This window comes from Scyliorhinus canicula, chromosome 4 (genome assembly GCF_902713615.1).
Source record: "Scyliorhinus canicula chromosome 4, sScyCan1.1, whole genome shotgun sequence".
NCBI classification, from domain to species: Eukaryota; Metazoa; Chordata; class Chondrichthyes; order Carcharhiniformes; family Scyliorhinidae; genus Scyliorhinus; species Scyliorhinus canicula.
Window position 1 is genome coordinate 232421021 of NC_052149.1, and position 21005 is coordinate 232442025.

Here is a 21005-nt window from a genome sequence, read left to right on the forward strand (position 1 = left end):
TTCCCATTCTCTTCTTGTCGCCCCCCCCCCCATCTTACCCCTTGCCCTTGTCCCAACTCACGCCAGGTTCTGTTCACCCATCGCCCTTGCGCTCATTGACCTACATTGGCTCCCGATCTGACAACACCTTGATTTTAAAAGTCTCATCCTTGTTTTAAAATCCCTCCGGAGCCTCACCCAGTAATCCCTTCCAGCATTGCAATCCTCTGAGATCGCTACATTGCAATTTTGGGCTCACACACGTTTCTCGATTTTGATCACGGTTGGTGGCCACACCTTTGATTGCTAAAGCCCCCAAGCAGAACAATACTTTTCACTGTATCTCGCTACACAAGACAATCAATCAAATCCAAATCCTCCTTCAAGGCACTTCTGAGCAGTAAAACCTACGCCTTTAATCAAACTATTTGTCATTTGTCCGAATATCTCCTTATGTGTTTCAAAGTACAATTTTGCCATTTGGTTGCAGAATCATACAGTCATTACAGTGCAAAGAGGAGGCTATTCAGCCCTTCATGTCCATGCCAACCCTCCGTAGAGCAATCCAGTCAGTCCCACAGCTCACAGAATTCCCGGAGCCCGGAGGGTTAATTTCCCTCTCGTGCCCATCCAATTTCCTTTTGAAATCCTTGACCATCCCAACTTTCACCAACCTCCGAGGCAGTGAGTTCCAGGCCATTACCACTCGCTCTTCTCATTCCCCCTTGCATCTCTACTCCAAAAATGTAAATCCTGGTCCCCGAGTTCTTGCTCCATCAGCTACTGGAAAGGGCTTTCTTTGTCCACATTATGTAAACCTGTCCACAATCCCAAACAGCTCGATTAACTTTCCTTTCAGTCTCCGTGCTCTCAACAAATCAAACCCAGGTTCGCCAGTCACCTTGCCGATAAATTTCTGTTTGATAATACTCTGTCAAAGGTACTACATAACTGCAAAATTTGTTTGGATGGCAGGGGAAAGGCAGAGCGGGGATGGGTATGCCGGGAGACGAGAGTGGGGGTGGGAGCATGACTACTTGTGTGCCAAATAGCAGAAGCAACAAGCAATATACAGAGCTAAGCAGTTCCACAACCAACGGATCAGATCCATGTGGCTGGATTCTCCGGTCGCCAACGCCGAAATCGCGATCACCGATCGGCCAGAGAATCAAAGTTTCTGACCAAATCGGGGGTGGCGCCACGCCTCCAAAGCGACGTACTCTGCGGGTACGCCACACCATGTTTCGACGGCCTCAGGACATTGCCTGAGGCTCCCCCTCCCCCTCCCAGATGCTCCAACCCTGACCGGCCGAGTTCCCGACATTGTCTGTCTCTCATCTGCGGGAACCCGGCGTGACGGCTGCGGACTCAGTCCATCGCCGCCACAGGGGGAGGGCCGAACCGTGAGCTGGCCGAAGGGGGGGCTATTTCATAGGCCGGGTCTGCGTAGGCTGTCGTCATGTTGCACGGCGCGGCTGCTGCAGCCCGCCGGCCTGCGCATGCTCGCCCACAGACCCAGCAATTCTCCGGGCCGTATCGGCAGCTAGAGCCGGGTGCTCTATGCATGGCATGGGGACATCGTCCCATGATCTCCAGTCCTGCCACATCCAGCTGTGGATGGTGATGGACAATTAAACCACTCACTGGAGGAGTAGGCTCCACATGTATTCCCATCCTCAATGATGCAGGTGTCCAGCACATCAGTGCAAACTGAAGGCTCAGGCAATCACAACAATCTTCGGCCAGAGGTGCCGAGTGAATGATCCACCTCGGCCTCCTCCAGAGATCAGCATCACAGATGTCAGTCTTCAGCCAATTTGATTCACTCCACATGACATCTGGAAACGACTGAAGGCACTGGATACTGCAAAGGCTATAGGCCCTGACAATAGCCCAGCAATAGTACTGAAGGTTTTTGCTCCAGAACTTGCCGCACCCTTAGCCAAGCTATTCCAGTACAGAGACAACGCTGACATCTACCTTGCATTGTGGAAAATTGCCCTTGTCCAACCCGACCAATGACTGCCCTATCAGTCTGCTCTCCATCATCAGCAAAGTGATGGAAAGGGTCATATCGGTCATATCAAGTGGCACTTACTCAGCAATAACCTGCTCACGGATGCTCAGTTTGGGTTACACCAGGGCCACTCAGCTCCTGACCTCATTACAGCCTTAGTTCAAATATTTTATTTTGTAAATTTAAATACATTTTAGAGTACCCAATAATTTTTTTTTCAATGAAGGGGCACTTTAGCGTGGCCAATCCACCGAACCTGCACATCTTTTGGGTTGTGGGGGTGAAATCCACGCAGACACAGGGAGAATGTGCAAACTCCACATTGACAGTGACCCAGGGCCGGGATTCGAACCCGGGTCCTCAGCGCCACAGTCCCAGTGCTAACCACTGCGCTGCCGTGCTGCCCTCAACCTTAGTTCAAATATGGACAAAAGAGCTGAATGCCAAAGGTGAGGTGAGAGTGACTGCCCTTGACATCAAGGCAGCATTTGACCGAGTGTGGCATCAAGGAGCCCTAGGTAAACTGGAGTCAATGGGAATCAGAGGAAAACCTTTGCTGACTGGAGTCATTCCCGGCACAAAGGAAGATGGTTGTGGTTGTTGGAGGTCAATCATCTCAGTTCCAGGACATCACTGCAGGAGTTCTTCAGGGTAGTGTCCCAGGCCCAACCATCTTCAGCTACTTCAACAATGACCTTCCTTCCATCACAAAGTCAGAAGTGGGGATGTTTGCGGATGACTGCACAATGTTCAGCACCATTAGTGACCCCTCAGACACTGAAGCAGTTCATGTCCAAATGCAGCAAAGACCTGGACAATATCCAGGCTTGGGCTGACAAGCAGCAAGTAGCATTTACACCACGCAAGTACCAGGCAATGACCATCTCCAACAAGCTAGAATCTAACCATTGCCGCTTGACATTCAATGGCATTACAAGTGCTGAATGCCCCAGTATCAACATCCTGGGGTTACCATTGACCAAAAATTGCAACAACATTATGGGTGTAGCTACACCACATGGACTGCACCGGTTCACAAAGGCAGCTCACCACCATCCTCTCAAGGGAAATTAGGCATTGCCAGCGAAGCCCACATCCTGTGAATGCATAAAAATAAATCTCAAATAAATACAGTGAACCAGAGTTTTCCTACTCCAGTGGTGACGTGTTTAGGTTTGAGGTACAGAAATGTTTTTGTTCTGCTATACTGACGCACTCAGTGTAGGAGAACAACCTGACCTCATTCATGTGTGAGATAATAAAAAACAGCAGGACTTTAAACCAGTGGAAACGGGACCATTCCTTCTTCGGGCAGGTTGGTAGCTAAGCAATCAGACAACAGGAATGAGACAGTTAGGCACCTCATTGTTGCTGAGTCACATTCGGCCTTGTTATCCAATCCACTTCAAAGCCCCTGACAGAACTCAAGTTTCAAAAGATCGAGATCTAGAATCAGTGACAAAACAAACAAGAGAAAGAAACATTCTGACTTCCAGTTTGTGCCAACTGTTTAATGATAAATTCAGATTATCAGCAGTGAGCAAACAAGCCCCGCATGTTTGTTTTGTACAGTCCAGGCTGAGAGCATCTCTCGAGTCCTGCTTTACCTTGACTCTCCTTCTCACCCGCAACCTCTCTTTTCTCCCTCTTCCCCTGCCCTCTCCTCTCTGTTTCCCCCGCTCTTCTCATCCCCATCCTCTCCCCCTGCCCTGCTCTCTCCTATTATAGAAAATAGGAGCAGGAGGAGGCCATTCGGCCCTTCCGGGCCTGATCCGTCATGACTGAGATGGGAGGAGTGCACTGTCTGTCCCTCGTTCCACTATTCCATGGATCATAACATATATTTAGACAATTTCTCCAGCTAGCTAGCTGCTCAAATGTGTGCTTGACCTATGACCACTCAATGCCCAGTTTTCTTCAACAAACAACAAAAAGTTATTAATTTATTATAAAACAAGACTTATCAAATAGAAAGCAAAGCTTATTAACAATATTACACACACACATACACAAAAATCAATGAAAGAAAATAGAAGAATTCTGCTGAAAGGTTAAAGGTCAGAGGTCTGGTTCAAGGAAAAAGGTGGTGGAGTCCAAGAAATGGTGTCCGGTTTATACAGTTGGTCTGGTCTCTCTGCACTGGTCTATGAAACAATCGATGTCTCTTGTACTACTTTTCAGGCAGACTTGGTGGAAAACTTGCAGTCCGTCTATTTCATCACATCGAGTGACTTCGGAGCAACTTGCGCTCACTTTTTGCTTTCGACTGAACCTGGAGATTCGGCAGCTGGTTTTTTTCTTTACACAAAGTTGATCCTCCTTGATTTTTTTTCACCCAAAAGCAAAACCCACCTACCAGTTTTTTAAAGCACAGTTTCCCAGGCCTGGTTCATTCAAAGCCATAACCCACCGTGTGACTCTTTGGTAAACAGTCCACTGGGGTCAAGAGGTTTCCAGCTTCTTTAAAACTGCTTCATTACCTTTTCTTGTAAAATGCTGACCGGAATACCCGGTCGTTGGGATTCTCTGTTCCCGCGGGCAGGGCACCCTGGCCTGCATTGCACCCTGGCCTGCATTGCACCCCCCGCCGGCAGGGCACCCCCGCTGACAGGGCACCCCCACCCGTAGGGCACCCTCGCCTGCATTGCACCCCCTGCCTGCAGGGCACCCCCGCCGGCAGGGCACCCCCGCTGACAGGGCACCCCCGCTGACAGGGCACCCCCGCCGGCAGGGCACCCCCGCTGACAGGGCACCCCCGCCTGCAGGGCACCCCTGCTGACAGGGCACCCCTGCTGACAGGGCACCCCTGCTGACAGGGCACCCCCGCCGGCAGGGCACCCCCGCTGACAGGGCACCCCTGCTGACAGGGCACCCCCGCCTGCAGGGAACCCCCGCCTGCAGGGCACTCCCGTCGGCAGGGCACCCCCGCTGACAGGGCACCCCCGCCTGCATTGCACCCCCGCTGACAGGGCACCCCCGCCTGCAGGGCACCCCCGCTGACAGGGCACCCCCGCTGACAGGGCACCCCCGCCTGCAGGGCACCCCCGCCTGCAGGGCACTCCCATCGGCAGGGCACCCCCGCTGACAGGACACCCCCGCCTGCAGGGCACTCCCGTCGGCAGGGCACCCCCGCTGACAGGACACCCCCGCCTGCAGGGCACCCCCGCTGACAGGACACCCCCGCCTGCATTGCACCCCCGCCTGCAGGGCACCCCCGCTGACAGGGCACCCCCGCTGACAGGGCACCCCCACCTGCAGGGCACCCCCGCCTGCAGGGCACCCCCGCCTGCAGGGCACCCCCGCCCGTAGGGCACCCCCGCCCGTAGGGCACCCCCGCCTGCAGGGCACCCCCGCTGACAGGGCACCCCCACTGACAGGGCACCCCCGCCTGCATTGCACCCCCGCCTGCAGGGCACCCCCGCTGACAGGGCACCCCCGCTGACAGGGCACCCCCCCCTGCAGGGCACCCCCGCCTGCAGGGCACCCCCGCCTGCAGGGCACCCCCGCCCGTAGGGCACCCCCGCCCGTAGGGCACCCCCGCCTGCAGGGCACCCCCGCCTGCAGGGCACCCCCACCTGCAGGGCACCCCCGCCTGCAGGGCTCCCCCGCCTGCAGGGCACCCCCCCCCCCCCCCCACCAACCGCCCTGACCTCACCCAACACCGCATCACCCACATGCACACCACCCCTCCATTGCACATCCACCTACGGCACAACGGGCAGGGCTCACACGGCTGCCAGTGGAAGCGGGTCTATTGCAGGCCATGGAGGACGATGACAACCCGCTCGGCGATGAGCTCCGTGCTCTACATCGTTAGACAATGTCTGACTCAAGGCCACAGTAATATCCTCCATGTCCCTGCATGCGGTCGGGGGATGTCGTGGGCGACCTGGGCGGGGGGGTGGGGGGGCACACTCACCTGAGCTCGACGTCCCATCACCCCTCACACACACACACTGGCACTCACCTCACACCCCACCCCGCACACATCGGACAGAGCACAGAGGCAGGTTCTGTAGGCGTGGAAGTGATTTTTTTTTTAAACCCTTTTTATTCAAACTTGTATCAAAGTAGGTTACAGCAAATAAACACCACGGGAAACATTCTTCCCAACAATCAACTATACAGTTTGTACAGATTTCCCTCCTTTTTCACCCCTCCCTCCCCATCACCGCCCCCTCCCACATGATGAACAGCTCCACAAACACAGTCACAAATAAGCCCCACCTTTTCTCGAACTCCCCCGCTGAGCCCCTTAACTCATACTTTATCTTCTCTAACTGCAGGGAGTCGTACAGGTCACCCAGCCATGCTGCCGTGCAATCAGAGAGGCGAAGGCCAAGACATCGGCCTTCCTCCTCTCCATGAGCCCCGGCTTCTCTGAAACCCCAAATATCGCCACCAAAGAGTCCAGGTCCACTCCCTCCTCCGCTATCCTGGCTAAGAACGCGAACTATCCCGCCCAGAATCTTCCCAATTTTTCACAACCCCAAAGTATGTGCGCATGATTCGCTGGCCCCCGCAGACACCTCTCACACTCATCCTCTACCCCCTGAAAGAACCCACTCATATGCACCCTGTGCACCATCTTGAACTGTATCAGGCTCATCCAGGCTCATCGATTGGTCGGATTGATACTGGGTTGAATTGGTGGCACGGTAGCACAATGGTTTGCACTGTTGTTTCACAGAGCTAGGGTCCCAGGTTCGACTCCCCGTTGGGTCACTGTCTGTGCGGAGTCTGCACGTTTTCCCCGTGTCTGCATGAGTTTCCTCCGGGTGCTCCGGTTTCCTCCCACAAGTCCTGAAAGACGTGCTTGTTAGGTAATTTGGACACTGAATTCTCCCTCTGTGTACCCGAACAGGCGCCGGAATGTGGCGACGAGGGGATTTTCACAGTAACTTCATTGCAGTGTTGATGGAAGCCTACTTGTGACAATAAAAGATTATTATTATATTCATGGGACCCATTGCTGTCCCAATCGTGCCTACTAATGACATTTTGGCAATGTTGTGATTGCTGGAGATGGCGGCCAATTGGATTGGCTGGCACCTCCCAAGGGTGGGACGTCCTCCTCGGTGAGGGGCAGAAGTCCCACTGGCAGCCAGTTAGCCTGCCCGCTGGTTGTGGAGTATGGCTGTAGGAGGGGCATAGAATGATACTGCTTGGCCTCTGGGGTGAGGACGCGAGATATTCATTCCACCAACCCCCCCCTCCCCCTCACGAAATACAGCCCAATATTTATTCCTCAACTAAGATCACTGAAACAGATGAACCGGGCATTATTGCAATACTGTTTGTAGGAGCTCACAGAGTGCAGGTAGAAGCTCTCTTTCTCACTTTGCAACGGGGATTGGCTGTAAAATGCTTCAGGGCACCTTGATTAGGGGCGGCATGGAGGCACAGTGGTTAGCACTGCTGCCTCACAGCGCCAAGGACCCGGGCTGGGATTCTCCCCTACCCGGCAGAGCGGGGGGGTCCCAGCGTAGCGGAGTGGCGCCAACCACTCCGGCGTCGGGACTCCCCAAAGGTGCGGAATTCTCCGCACCTTTGGGAGATAGGCCCGTGCCGGAGTGGTTGGCGCCACGCCGACTGGCGCCAAAACCGGCGCCAATGGCCTTTGACGACCGCCGCCCGCCATTGGGGATGGCCGAAAGGCCTTCGCCGGTTCGCGCATGCGTCGGTGCGTCAGCTGCCGCTGACGTCACCACTGGCGCATGCGTGGTGGAGGGGGTCTCTTCCGCCTCCGCCATGGTGGAGGCCGTGGCGGTGGCGGAAGAAAAAGAGTGCCCCCACGGCACTGGCCCGCCCGCCGATCAGTGGGCCACGATCATGGGCCTGGCCACCGTGGGGCCCCCCCCCCGGGGCCAAATCGCCCCGCGCCCCCCCCAGGACCCCGGGGGCCCGCTCCCGCCACCAATCCCGCCGCCACCAGAGGTGGTTGAAACCACGGAGGCAGGATTGGCCTCTCAGCGGTGGGACTTCGGCCCATCGCGGATTGGAAAATCGCCGCAGGGGGCTCGCCGATCGGCGCAGAGGGCACGCCGATCGGTGCGGCGCGATTCCCGCCCCCGCCAATTCCCGGGTTGCGGAGAATTTCGCCCCCGGGCTCAATTCTGGTCTCAAGTGTGGAGTTTGCACGTTCTCCCCGTGTCAGTGTGGGGTTCCTCGGGTGCTCCGGTTTCCACCCACAACCCAAAGATATGCAGGTTAGGTGGATTGGCCATGATAAATTACCCATAGTGTCACAAAGATGCCCAGGTTAGGTCCGGGTATGAGGTTACAGTGATAGGACGGGAGAGTGGGCCAAAAGGTGCAATCCGAATGCAAGTTGTTAATTTTTAGGCCCAGTTCTGTGGACAGTGATGCCCAGAGTGTTGCTTCTCTTCCATAACTGGTTCTGACAGGATGTGAGAAAACTGGGATTCAAGTTTTAAAAATAACTCATTTCCATAACCCCCTTCACAACCTGAGGATATCCCAAATGACGTACTTTTGAAGTGCAGTCACTGTCAAGATTTACAAAACATGGCAGCCAAATTGTACACAGCAAGATCCCACACACAGCAAAAGATCTTGGCCACAAAATCAGTATTTTTGGTAGTGATGTTGGGCGAGGGGTAAATATTGGCCTAGACACTGGAAATAACTCATTCATTCCTCCAGCAGGGTCACGAGAGGAGAGGTCATTACAATGCGACATGAATAAATAGCATCTGGCTTCTCCATTCTCCTTTTTGCTTCCAGGTTTCACATTGCAACACCTCAGCCCCTGGCTCCTTCCACGACTATGGAGCAACTATTTTAGATGGGAGCAAACATGTCCTCTTTCGGGAATACGCTGGGAAAACCATCCTGGTCATCAACGTAGCCACGTTCTGAGGACTGACGTACCAGTACAAAGGTGAGGATGTGTTGCAGGTTCCAGCTCCACGGTGAGATTAGATAGAACATGCTGTTCAGAAAGAGGCCATTCTGTCCAATGGCTGTGTTGGTGACTGTGCCTCCTCCAGTCCTACTTCAAATCACCCAATCAGCTCATCCTGTCTCCCTCTTGTGCTTATCAATCTTAACCTTAGTTGCGTTGGTGATATTCGCCTCCCCTACTCCACCGGGCAGCACGGTACTCCAAAGTTGTGTTTGATGCTGACACACAAAGTGAAGCACCACGCTGTTCTAGAATTCTGTCAACCCGCGAAGAACTAGCCTCCAGCCAGATGTTGCAGTTTATAGTATGATGACCATCGTGTCTGTGCCAGCTTTTCAAAACCAGCTATCCAATTGGTCATATTCCCCACCCTTTCTCCATCAACCTGTAAATGTGTTGTGTTCAAATATTTGTCCACCTGCTTTTTAAAAGTTGCTATTGAGCCCGCGTCCATGCCCTTTCAAACAGTGTTCCAGATCATAACAGCTCACTGCTGTTACCATCCTGGGCCAGACCCTGGGGCATGGGGTGGGGGGGGGGGGGGGGGGGGGGGGAGGAGAGAGACTCAGTTAGGGACCAAGAAAGTTTTGTTTAAAGCTTGAGATTGAAGACACCTAAAGTCGCTCCCTGCACGACATGAGGTTGACATTACTGATGACATGGAACAAGTAGATTTGGTAGATTTTGATCCACAGCAGTTAAGGCAACGCTACAATGGTGAGGCATATGATGATGACGTGGATCACCCCAGAACAGGAGTTCAGTGTCAGACGTCGTAAAAACAGGCCTTCACTATGACTTCAAATTGTGTTTGTTTGTGGAAGACTTGAGTATAAAGATGGCAACCTCAATAATCATTGTACATGTTTAACATCCATGGTTGCATTGGTTGTAATTGGAGGATAATGCTTTTGTGTACTTTATTGGTGTATTCTACAAACTTGTATTTAAATAAAGATGCTGTCTTTGGGGGCTAATTTCGCTAAGACAAAAAAAAAGAGATTGAAGACACCTTTTGGAATGAAACCAGAAGATTCCATGAGCTTTGAACAAATAAAAACAAGCTTTCCTACAGACGCTCAGAAAGATATAACAATCTTATACTCTAACATTCAGGGTGAGTGTGAGGTACATGTGAATTGACAGACAAACTGTGGTTTGACATGTTACAATATGAAGCAAATGACAGATGCAACCAAGACAGAGTCCATGGATTTCTCAAACATCAAGTCAAACAATCTCATTGAAATTCCGTCTCAAGAGGGATTCCAAGCTTCATATTCAAAGATCTTTCCTTGGAATTCTCTCCAAAAAACCCATTCAGACAACTTTAACAATGGCCCAGCTCACAGGGCTTCAATCTCACCTTCCAAGATTCCTTTTTCCTGAATTCCCGCGTCTGTACTTCAGTCTCTATTGACTGGCATAATTTCAGCTCATTGCGAGCTTCACTGAGCAGACTTTCTCTGAACTCCTGTCTCCCAGTTATATATGACTCCCAGGGCTTCCTCTGAGCCCTCCTCAATTACCAGGACCTCCCATGAGCCCTAATCTCAGCTCCTCAGAGCTGACAGCAACACATTGGCTGCCATGTTGCTTCTTCCTCCTGCTCCTGACACTCCCAAAAATGACTGAGTGATAACTGCTATTCACGGATGCTTGATCTGATTTGGGGACCTATCATAACGCTCCGAGAGGGTCCCACACTTGTTACGAGGCAGGGAACAATGTAACCAGCATTGGAATGCAATGTAGCCAGTTTTGGAATATCCTTCATCTTAAATGTTACAATCTGCAGAGACTGCTGATCCAGCACACAGGGATGCACAGATCAAAGGATTTCTTGACAGTGCATTAAGAAAATCTCATCTCCCTTTCTGTATCCTGTAACAAGACCTCTGTGTAATGAAAATAAGTTATCCTGTGTACTCCATTAAAACTCCTTCAGATGCTGAGGTGACACTGTGTGAAACTCTGAGACAGTCAGTCAGGCTTGGAGACTTTCCGCAGCCCAGCATCCACAAACCGAGGAGGGGAGGCAGCCATGTATTGTTTATCACGTCTCTCTTCCCTTTAGCTCTGTCCCTTCTTAGCTCTTTCATTTTTGTGCATGAGCTAGAATCCCATCAAGGCAAGAGCCACATGTGAAATTGGAACTCAGGCCTTTTAACAATTGGTGCTGAAGTCTCACCAGACAAAACTGAGGGTGAATCTTCCAGGTCGATTAGAAAGGTGCCTGCCTCTCTGGTGTCCTTCAGGGAAGGCCACAGGGCAATCTGGAGCCACATGTCCTACACCAGGCGGACAGCTTTCAATCACTCTGGAGGCATTCACACTCAGAATGATCCCAGAATCAATTAGTAACTGTTCAGGAAAGACTGAACAGCCTGGGTCTCTTAGCTCTCAAAGGCTGAGTGGTGACCTGATCGAGGTCTTTCACATGATTAAAGGGTTTGATTGGATAGCCTGATTTAGAGAACACGGGCAGAATTTTACCAAAACTTGTCAGGTTTTGACTGAAAACCAGCGAGTATCCTCCAGATGTCCAGCCGAGTTTTCAGACTAGATCTCCTGGGATTTAGTGCACAGACCATCTGGAGACGTGCTTGATGCTGTCACTCTGGCAAGGCGGGATCTGATAGAGCCAGCATGGCCGGCTCCACAGAGATCAGGGCACCATCTTTATAGGGCAGCTCAATCAGTGCTGGAACTACCCTAACCTTCCCCGCCCCCTACCGACACAGAGGACCACCCCCACAAGTATCAGGTCGATACTCCCACACACACCCCAAATCACTGAAGTATCAGGGGCTCTGCGAACCACCCTTCCCCACCACACAAGTATCGAGGACACTCTTTCTCTTTCAGCCAATAACCACCACCAACAACCACAGAAGTATCAGGTGCAATGTCAGGTTTGTGTGTTATTATCATAATGTAAGAACTGCAAGGGTTAATGAAATGCCCAGAATAGCCACTGGAGGGAGCAGTTACAAGTTTATCAGACATTTAACGAGGGCGTTTAAAGTGAAGCGAGAAAGAGAGAGAAAGTTATGTTGATGGGAGTAAATGCAGCATGATGGGAGATGGCTCAGAAAGGTGTTGGGCTGAATGGCCTGTTTTTGTGCTATCAGTTCCTGTGCAATGAGGGGCATCCCCCCCTCAGTGTCAGGCATCCCAGGTAACAAATTAAAAAGAAGGAACTCTTTTAGAAGTGACCAAGGAGACAGACCTCATATTCGGGGAGTTGGGAGGATGCTTGGTGACGGGGTGAGGGAAAAGAGTTCTCAACATTTCCAAATCAAATTTGCACTGAAATGTAGTCAGGAGAAGTTTTCTTTTCCTCCCCAGAACTGAATGCACTACACGAGGAGCTGAAATCATTCAACTTCACAATCTTTGCATTTCCATCTAATCAGTTTGGTAAACAGGAACCAGGAGAAAACAATGAGATCCTTCCCTTGTTAAGGTAAGTAAGGAGATTTTTGAGAGCCGTGTGTGTGTACCTTGCATCCTCAACTAATCTCATCTCCATCCACAGCCCAGCGACTTGCTCCCCTGTCTCAAACATGACCAGCCGATTAAATCTCCTGAGGATACTTTCTGTGTAAATACCCCTGAAATAACACAGTGTATTAATACCGCCCCATTGTTCAGCCCTCTCCTGAGATGGATTTCATCAGCACAACAGCGCCTATACTTCCTCAGGAAACTAAGGAAATTCGGCATGTCCTCATTAACCCTCACCAACTTTTACAGATGCACTATAGAGAGCATCCTATGGGGCTGCATCACAGCCTGGTATGGCAACTGCTCGGCCCAGGACCGCAAGGAACTTCAGAGAGTCGTGAATACCACCCAGTCCATCACACAAACCTGCCTCCCATCCATTGATTCCATCTACACCTCCCGCTGCCGGGGGAAAGCGGGCAGCATAATCAAGGATCCCTCCCACCCGGCTTACTCACTTTTCCAACTTCTTCCATCGGGCAGGAGATACAGAAGTCTGAGAACACGCACAGACTCAAAAACAGCTTCTTCCCCGCTGTCCCAGACTCCTAAATGATCCTCTTATGGACTGACCTCATTAACACTACACCCATGTATGCTTCATCCGATGCCAATGCTTATGTAGTTACATTGTATATATTGTGTTGCCCTATTATGTATTCTCATATATTTTCTTGAATTCTGTTTAATTCCCTTTTCTTCCCATGTACTGAATGATTTGTTGAGCTGCTCGCAGAGAAATACTTTTCACTGTACCTCGGTACACGTGACAATAAACCAATCCAATCCAATCCAATCCAATCCCACAACGCTGGGGCAAGTAACTCCCCTCCTGTAAACTGTGAGAGGATGTGGGACTTGTTACCACTGTTGGAACAGTGTAGCCCCTTTGTAACCTGGATACAGTGGGAGGGCAGTGGAAATAGTCTCAGTGATCCCCTGGTAGAAAGAGGAATGAAACAACTTGAACTCCTGCCCCTCTGCCACTCTCCAAGGAAGGTGGGTTTGCGTAGATTGCAAGGAAGTGTCTGGTCTGCAATGAATCCCCCCCCCCCCCCCAGGGTAGAACAGCCTGACAACCCTGACTCGCAAAGTGTCTTCTTGGAGGATGAAGAGCACCCAAATCCTGCAGGAGAGGCGGGGAGTGTGATTTCCAAGGGTTGCTGGGCCTAGCAGCGCTCTTAGTGACCAATGCAGTAGCTTCAAGCTCCAGTAATTAATGTTGTCCTCTCGTTCTGAGTTTAGGAGGAACTTCTTCACCCAAAGGGTTGTGAATCTATGGAATTCCTTGCCCAGTGAAGCAGCTGAGGCTCCTTCATTAAATGTTTTTAAGATAAAGATAGATAGTTTTTTGAAGAATAAAGGAATAAAGGGTTATGGTGTTCGGGCCGGAAAGTGGAGCTGAGTCCACAAAAGATCAGCCATGATCTCATTGACTGGCGGAGCAGGCTCGAGGGGCCAGATGGCCGACTCCTGCTCCTAGTTCTTGTGTTCTTATGTTCCACTCCTAAAGTGCTGCCATTTGGTCACAGGTATATCCGTCCCGGCGATGGCTTTGTGCCAAACTTCCAGCTGTTCCAGAAAGGGGACGTGAATGGTGAATCCGAGCAAGAGCAGTTCACCTACATGAAGGTAAGCGGGACACAGCCTCTACTTAGATTACAAAGATTTCTGACAGAATGAATGATAAGTATGGGAAGTCCATGGCAAGTAGGATTCATCCCAAACCTTTTTATTCATATGAAGAAAGCAAGAGGGTGGCCAGGGAAAAGATTGGACCACTTAAGGACAAGGGGTAATCAATGTGTTGAGCCATTGGGTCACTGTCTGTACAGAGCCTGCATATTCTCCCCGTGTCTGCGTGGGTGTCCTCTGGGTGCTCCGGTTTCCTCCCACAAGTCCCGAAAGACTAAGGGCACGATTCTCCGCACCCCATGCCGGGTGGGAGAATTGCGGGAGGGCCGGGCGAATCACGCCATGCCGCCCTGGCACCCACAGCGATTCTCCGACCCCCCCAAAAATGGCGTGTCGCGTTTCTCGACAGGCCGCTCGGAGAATCGCCGTTCTCCGGCCCGAATGGGCCGAGCGGCCTGCCGAACCCGACCGGTTCATGCCGGCGCAAACCACACCTGGTCGCTGCTGGCGTGAACAGCGCGCGACAGGTGAGTGTGGGCCTGTGGGGGGCGGAGGGAGGATCGAGCACCACGGGCGTGCTCAGCAGATGTCTGGCCCCCGATCGGTGCCCACCGATCGTTGGGCGGGCGTCTGTAAACGACGCACGCTTTTCCCTCCGCCGCCCCGCAAGATCAAGCCGCCATGTCTTGCGGGGCAGCGGAGGGGAAGACAGCAACCGCGCATGCGCGGGTTGGAGCCGACCAACCTGCGCATGCGCGGCTGACGTCACTTCGGCGCCGCCGGCCACGTCATTCCCGGCGCGCCGCTTTGACGCAAGCGTCAAGGCCGGGCGCTCAGGGTACACGCGCCGCCGCTCCTAGCCCCCCAGGGGGGGAGAATAGGGGGCGAGGAGTGGCCTCCGATGCCGAAGTGAAACACTCCGGGTTTCACTCCAGCATCGGCACTCAAGGCGGAAATCTCCGCACCGGCTGACGCCGTCGTGAAACCCGGAGTGTTTCACGACGGCGTTGGAGGCCGCTCCTCGGCCCCTATTCTCCCCCCCCACCCCGGGGGGCAAGGAGCGGCGTTTCCTGGAACTCGGCCGCCAGGCCTTGACAGTAGCGTCAAGGAGGCACGCCGATAATGACGCGGCGCATGCGCGGTTGCCGTCTGCCCCTCCGCTGCCCCGGAACACGTGGCGGCTTGATCTTGCGGGGCGGCGGAGGGGAAAGAGTGCGTCTCTCGGAGACACTGGGCCGACGATCGGTGGGCACCGATCGCGGGCCAGTCCCCTTCCGAGCATGGCCGTGGTGCTCAATCCCCTCTCCGCACCCCCACAGGCTCCAAACTCACCTTTCGCGCTATGTTCACGCCGGCAGCGACCAGGTGTGGTTGCTGCCGGCATGAACAGGTCGGGAACGGTAGGCCACTCGGTCCATCCGGGCCGGAGAATCGCACATCGCCGTTAAAAACGGCAACCCCCGATTCTCTGAGCGGCGAGTCGCAAAACGCGACACACCATTTTGGGGGGGGGCGTGGAAGAATCGCGGGGGGTGCCAGAGCGGCCTTCCCGCGATTCTCCCACCCGGCCTGGGCAGCGGAGAATCGAGCATCGCCCCCTCAGTCTCCCATTGGGAGAATCACACTCTAAGTTCGTTGAATTAGGTTCTGAATTCTCCCTCAGTGTATCTGGACAGGCGCCGGAATGTGGCGACTAGGGGCTTTTCACAGTAACTTCATTGCAGTGTTAATGTAAGCCTCCTTGTGACAATAATAATAGATTATTAATGGTGTTCAACAGGCATTCAGAAGTGCTGAGCATTTTGGACAAGGGTGGCATCATGACAGGTATAGGCTTCGAAGGATGAAGAGCCTGTTCCTGTGCTATATTGTACTGAGGGAGTGCTGCACTGTCAGAGGGTCAGTACTGAGGGAGTGCTGCACTGTCAGAGGGTCAGTATTGAGGGAGTGCTGCACTGTCAGAGGGTCAGTACTGAGGGAGTGCTGCACTGTCAGAGGGTCAGTACTGAGGGAGTGCCACACTGTCAGAAGGTCAGTACTGAGGGAGTGCTGCACTGTCAGAGGGTCAGTACTGAGGGAGTGCTGCACTGTCAGAGGGTCAGTACTGAGGGAGCGCTGCACTGTCAGAGGGTCAGTACTGAGGGAGTGCTGCACTGTCAGAGGGTCAGTACTGAGGGAGTGCTGCACTGTCAGAGGGTCAGTACTGAGGGAGTGCTGCACTGTCAGAGGGTCAGTACTGAGGGAGTGCTGCACTGTCAGAGGGTCAGTACTGAGGGAGTGCTGCACTGTCAGAGGGTCAGCACTAAGGGAGTGCCTCACTGTCAGAAGGTCAGTACTGAGGGAGTGCTGCACTGTCAGAGGGTCAGTACTGAGGGAGTGCTGCACTGTCAGAGGGTCAGTACTGAGGGAGCGCTGCACTGTCAGAGGGTCAGTACTGAGGGAGTGCCGCACTGTCAGGCGGTCAGTACTGAGGGAGTGCCGCACTGTCAGAGGGTCAGTACTGAGGGAGTGCCGCACTGTCAGAGGGTCAGTACTGAGGGAGTGCTACACTGTCAGAGGGTCAGTACTGAGGGAGTGCCGCACTGTCAGAGGGTCAGTACTGAGGGAGTGCCGCACTGTCAGAGGGGCAGTACTGAGGGAGTTCTGCACTGTCAGAAGGTCAGTACTGAGGGAGTGCTGCACTGTCAGAGTGTCAGTACTGAGGCTGTGCTGCACTGTCAGTGGATCAGTGCTGAGGGAGTGCTGCACTGTCAGAGGGTCAGTACTGAGGGAGCGCTGCACTGTCAGAGGGTCAGTACTGAGGGATTGCTGCACTGTCAGTGGGTCAGTACTGAGGGAGTGCTGCACTGTCAGAGGGTCAGTGCTGAGGGAGTGCTGCACTGTCAGAGGGTCAGTACTGAGGGAGCGCTGCACTGTCAGAGGGTCAGTACTGAGGGATTGCTGCACTGTCAGTGGGTCAGTACTGAGGGAGTGCTGCACTGTCAGTGGGTCAGTACTGAGGGAGTGCTGCACTGTCAGAGGGTCAGTACTGAGGGAGTGCCGCACTGTCAGAGGGTCAGTACTGAGGGAGTGCTGCACTGTCACAGGGTCAGTACTGAGGGATTGCTGCACTGTCAAATGGTCAGTACTGAGGGAGTGCTGCACTGTCAGAGGGTCAGTACTGAGGGAGTGCTGCACTGTCAGAGGGTCAGTACTGAGGGAGTGCTGCACTGTCAGAGGGTCAGTACTGAGGGAGTGCCGCACTGTCAGAGGGTCAGTACTGAGGGAGTGCTGCACTGTCAGGAAATGTTACCCAAAGTGAATTTCCTTACGGATAATAAAGTGAAATTGAAAGGACAGCACAGTAGGCTGCACAGTGGCACAGTGGTTAGCACTGTTGCTTCACAGCTCCAGGGTCCGAGGTTCGATTCTCGGCTTGGGTCACTGTCTGTGCGGAGTCTGCACGTTCTCCCCGTGTCTGCGTGGGTTTCCTCCGGGGGCTCCGGTTTCCTCCCACAGTCCAAAGATGTGCAGGTTAGGTGGATTGGTCATGCTAAATTGCTCTAGGTATCCAAAATGGTTGGGCAGGGTTACTGGGTTGCGAGGATAGGGTGGAGGTGTGGGCTAAGGTAGGGTGCTCTTTCCAAAGGGCCGGTGCAGATTCGATGTGCCGAATGGCCTCCTTCTGCACTGTAAATTCTATGTAAATCTATGTGAATTGCCAAACATCTGGGGTGGAATTCTCCGACCCTCCCCCCGTGCCGGGTCGGAGAATCGCCGCCGCGCCGCGGGAATCGCGCCGAGCGACTGTCAACAAAAAGCCGAGGTTCGGGTTGAGGCTGGGATCGGCAGCTGGAGCTGCGGAGGCCGCTCGAGCGCCATCCTAGCCCCCTGTCGGCTGCAGAATGGGGTCCCGGAACGGGCACCAACACCGGAATAAAACATTCCCGGCACTTAGCTGCCCGTTGGGAGAATCCCGCCCCTGGATCCTTCTGCCTCAGCTGATTCCTCAAGCTCCTCCCATCCAACCTTCTAACAACAAAATGGTTCTCCTTATTTATTTTTATCAAAAAAAATAATGATTTTGACGCCTCAATTAAATCACTCTCCAACTCTTCTCTGCTCAACCTAGATCCATTAGGCGGGAAACACACTGATCTGGAAACATTTCATATACACAATTCAGCAATTCCTCCCCCACACTGTCTTTTACATTGTTACTACTCAAGCCGATATTAGGATCATATCAGAGAATTGATGCTGAGACGATTTTCCCCTTATGGGAGAGACTAGGACTAAAATAAGTCTCCCGTTTAATGAGGAGAATTCCTTTCTTTCAGTGGGCGGTTAGTCTGTGGCATTCCCGCTGCCAGAGAGCGGTGGGAGCTGACTGACTGAATATTTTTGAGGCTGAGTTGGAGAGTTTCTTGACTGACAAGGGAGTCAAAGGCTCAACAGGAAAGTGGAGTCGAGGCCATGATCAGTTCAGCCACAATCCGATCAAATGGAGGAGCAGGTTCAAGGTGCTGAATGGCCTACTCCTCCTTCTCCAATTAGGCTGCAATCGCTCCGGTAGTTCATGGAGGCCTACCTTCTCACCTAGCCCCACTCTTGCAGATTGACGTTCCTCAAGCTACATATCACCGATTGTCTCTCTACAATAGACAGCGATGTCCATGGGCCTTTGTGGACAGTAGCCCATTATTTACTTGCTCTGGGCATTATTTGCTGGTCTATAAGATATACCCATAATGTAATAACTCCTCCATTGTTCCCTCTGTAAGTTCTCTCTATGTACCCTCCATGTACATCACTCCTTTCCAGCGTTCTAGCAGGATTGGAAGGAAAGGTATTGGTGACTGGCACTCCATCTTATAGATGGCAGACGCTACAGTCCGAGTACACTGCTGGTGGTGAAGGGAACTAATATCCAAGATAGTAGATGGGCAAACAATGGGACTATCCTTGAGAAGATGGTGGTGAACACAGAGGCTGACTGAGCGACAATGGAGGAGCGAGTGATGTGTGTCAAGCTCCGACCTGGAGGGAAGTTTGGGAATTAATGGCGATTCCATTATGTTGCCTTCTTGGGTGTGATGGGTTAGAGGTGAGAGGGCAGAGGATGCAGGTGAGGGAGGGTTAGCAATGACCGACAATGATCTAACTGTATATCCTTGTTGTTATTGTTGCTATGAACAGAATGCCTGCCCCCCAGTGGGAGACACTTTTGGAAGCACCGATAGGCTCTTCTGGCAACCTCTCAAAATCTCTGACATCAAGTGGAATTTTGAGAAGTTTCTCATTGGCCGCGATGGCAAAGCTGTCCAACGTTGGTTCCCACGGGTCCCCATGGACAAAGTCAAGGAGGATATCATCGAGTACCTGAGGAAAGTGCACATTCAACAAAAATACAACTAAATGATGTTTGCAAAGCTTGATTTTTTTGCCCATAGAATTATATGGTGGTTCAAATTAGCTAGGTGAAGCCCTTCCATGGCCCTTCTCCCCTCCCACTCATACTATCACTCCTTTGCATTCACTCCCTTCTCCCTTTCATACTCTCACTTCTGCTTCACGACCCTCCCCAATCATGCTCCCGCTCCTTTACCCCCTCCTCCTTTACCCTCTTCCCCTTGACTCACCCTTCATTTTCCCTCACCTCATTCCTTTACCCCTTCACTCCCCCTTCGTACCCCTTGCTCCCTCCCCTTTTTGGCACCCCTCCTCCCCCTCATTGCCCCTTGCTCCTTCACCCTCTCTATCTTTCCCTCCACCCCCTCACCAACTTCAGTCTCGCATCATTCCCCTTCTCTCCTCTGCACTCACCATCTGCTCAACCTTCACTTCGGGCCCTCCCACACACATCGCAAGGGGAATTGGAAACAGACTGCCAGGGATTCTCTTCGGGCCTACCATTGAAGATGAGGGGCGGGGAGGAGTGTTTTGCCTGGGGATCTTGGTTAGGCCCCTGTAGAAGTTTCCCACCTAAATGTTGAACCTATTTCTTTGCCACTCACTTACCTAACTTGAACCATCGCGATACTTGCTGGAACTGTATATATTATTAGTTAATCGCTTTCACTGTCTAGCTCTCGGATATCCCAGGTGGGTGGGCGGGGGGATTGAGGCATGGAGAAGATGGGAAGAGAAATGCTGAGTGATGATCAGGTCTAAAAGCAGGCACTCCTTGCCAGGTCTGCTCTGATACTGTGCGGACAGAGGTTCAGCCCTTCAGTGCATTCAGGCTGTCCCGTAACCTCGCACAGAGCATCTTGTCTCTACCTATCCTGCAGCTCCTGCCTATCCGCCAGGGATATCAACAAGTCATTGAACCTCGTACACAACTGATAATAAACTATCTTTCACAAACTGTGTGTCACCTGGAGAATTTTTCCTATGGACCTGCAGGTTGCTGCCTGCCCAGCGTCAGGGTTCAGTCAGCTGCCCAGGGCTGGAGAGGAACCGACAGTGGGAGGGGGAGGAGCCAGTCGCCACGGTCCATGTAGGTACCAGCGGTGTAGGCAGAACTAGAAAAGAGGCTTGGCATAGGAAAAATCAGATTAGGGAGGTGAATGCGTGGCTCAAAGACTGGCGTGTGAGAAATGGGCCCTGTGCCATTGGGACCATGCTGGGGCTGATGTTCTCGCAAGCTGCATAACTAGGGGAATAGAGGGAGAGAGTTTTAAACTGAACAGTGGGTGCAAGAGGAAATTTGGGAAGATTTGATAAATCAAAGAATAGAGACAAGGCAAGAGACAAGATAAATTAATGATCTCATAGTGAAGAGGATCCTAGGTAGCAGTGATCATAATATGATTGAATTTCACATTCAGTTTGAAAGGTGTTAACATGCGAAACAATAAACAGGCCGGAACAGGAAGGGACAGAGAACGCAGATCGCAGAGTAAATCAGCAGATAGGTCTGGGGGTTACAAAAATAATAAAAGGACAAAAGCA

The 21005-nt window shown here is 52.5% G+C and overlaps 1 protein-coding gene across 2 annotated transcripts in view; it reads left to right on the top strand.

The window, feature by feature from the left end:
- The window catches only part of gpx3 (glutathione peroxidase 3), a 54860-nt gene extending 34443 nt beyond the window's left edge, over positions 1-20417 (top strand). For both annotated transcript variants that reach the window (XM_038796249.1, XM_038796248.1), the window contains exons 4-7: positions 8744-8900; positions 12276-12393; positions 13967-14066; positions 19248-20417. In XM_038796249.1, coding sequence (XP_038652177.1) covers positions 8744-8900; positions 12276-12393; positions 13967-14066; positions 19248-19466 — 594 coding nt within the window. In that variant the 3' untranslated portion in view covers positions 19467-20417. The remainder of the gene's footprint in view (positions 1-8743; positions 8901-12275; positions 12394-13966; positions 14067-19247) is intronic.
- Positions 20418-21005: the final 588 nt, after the last annotated feature.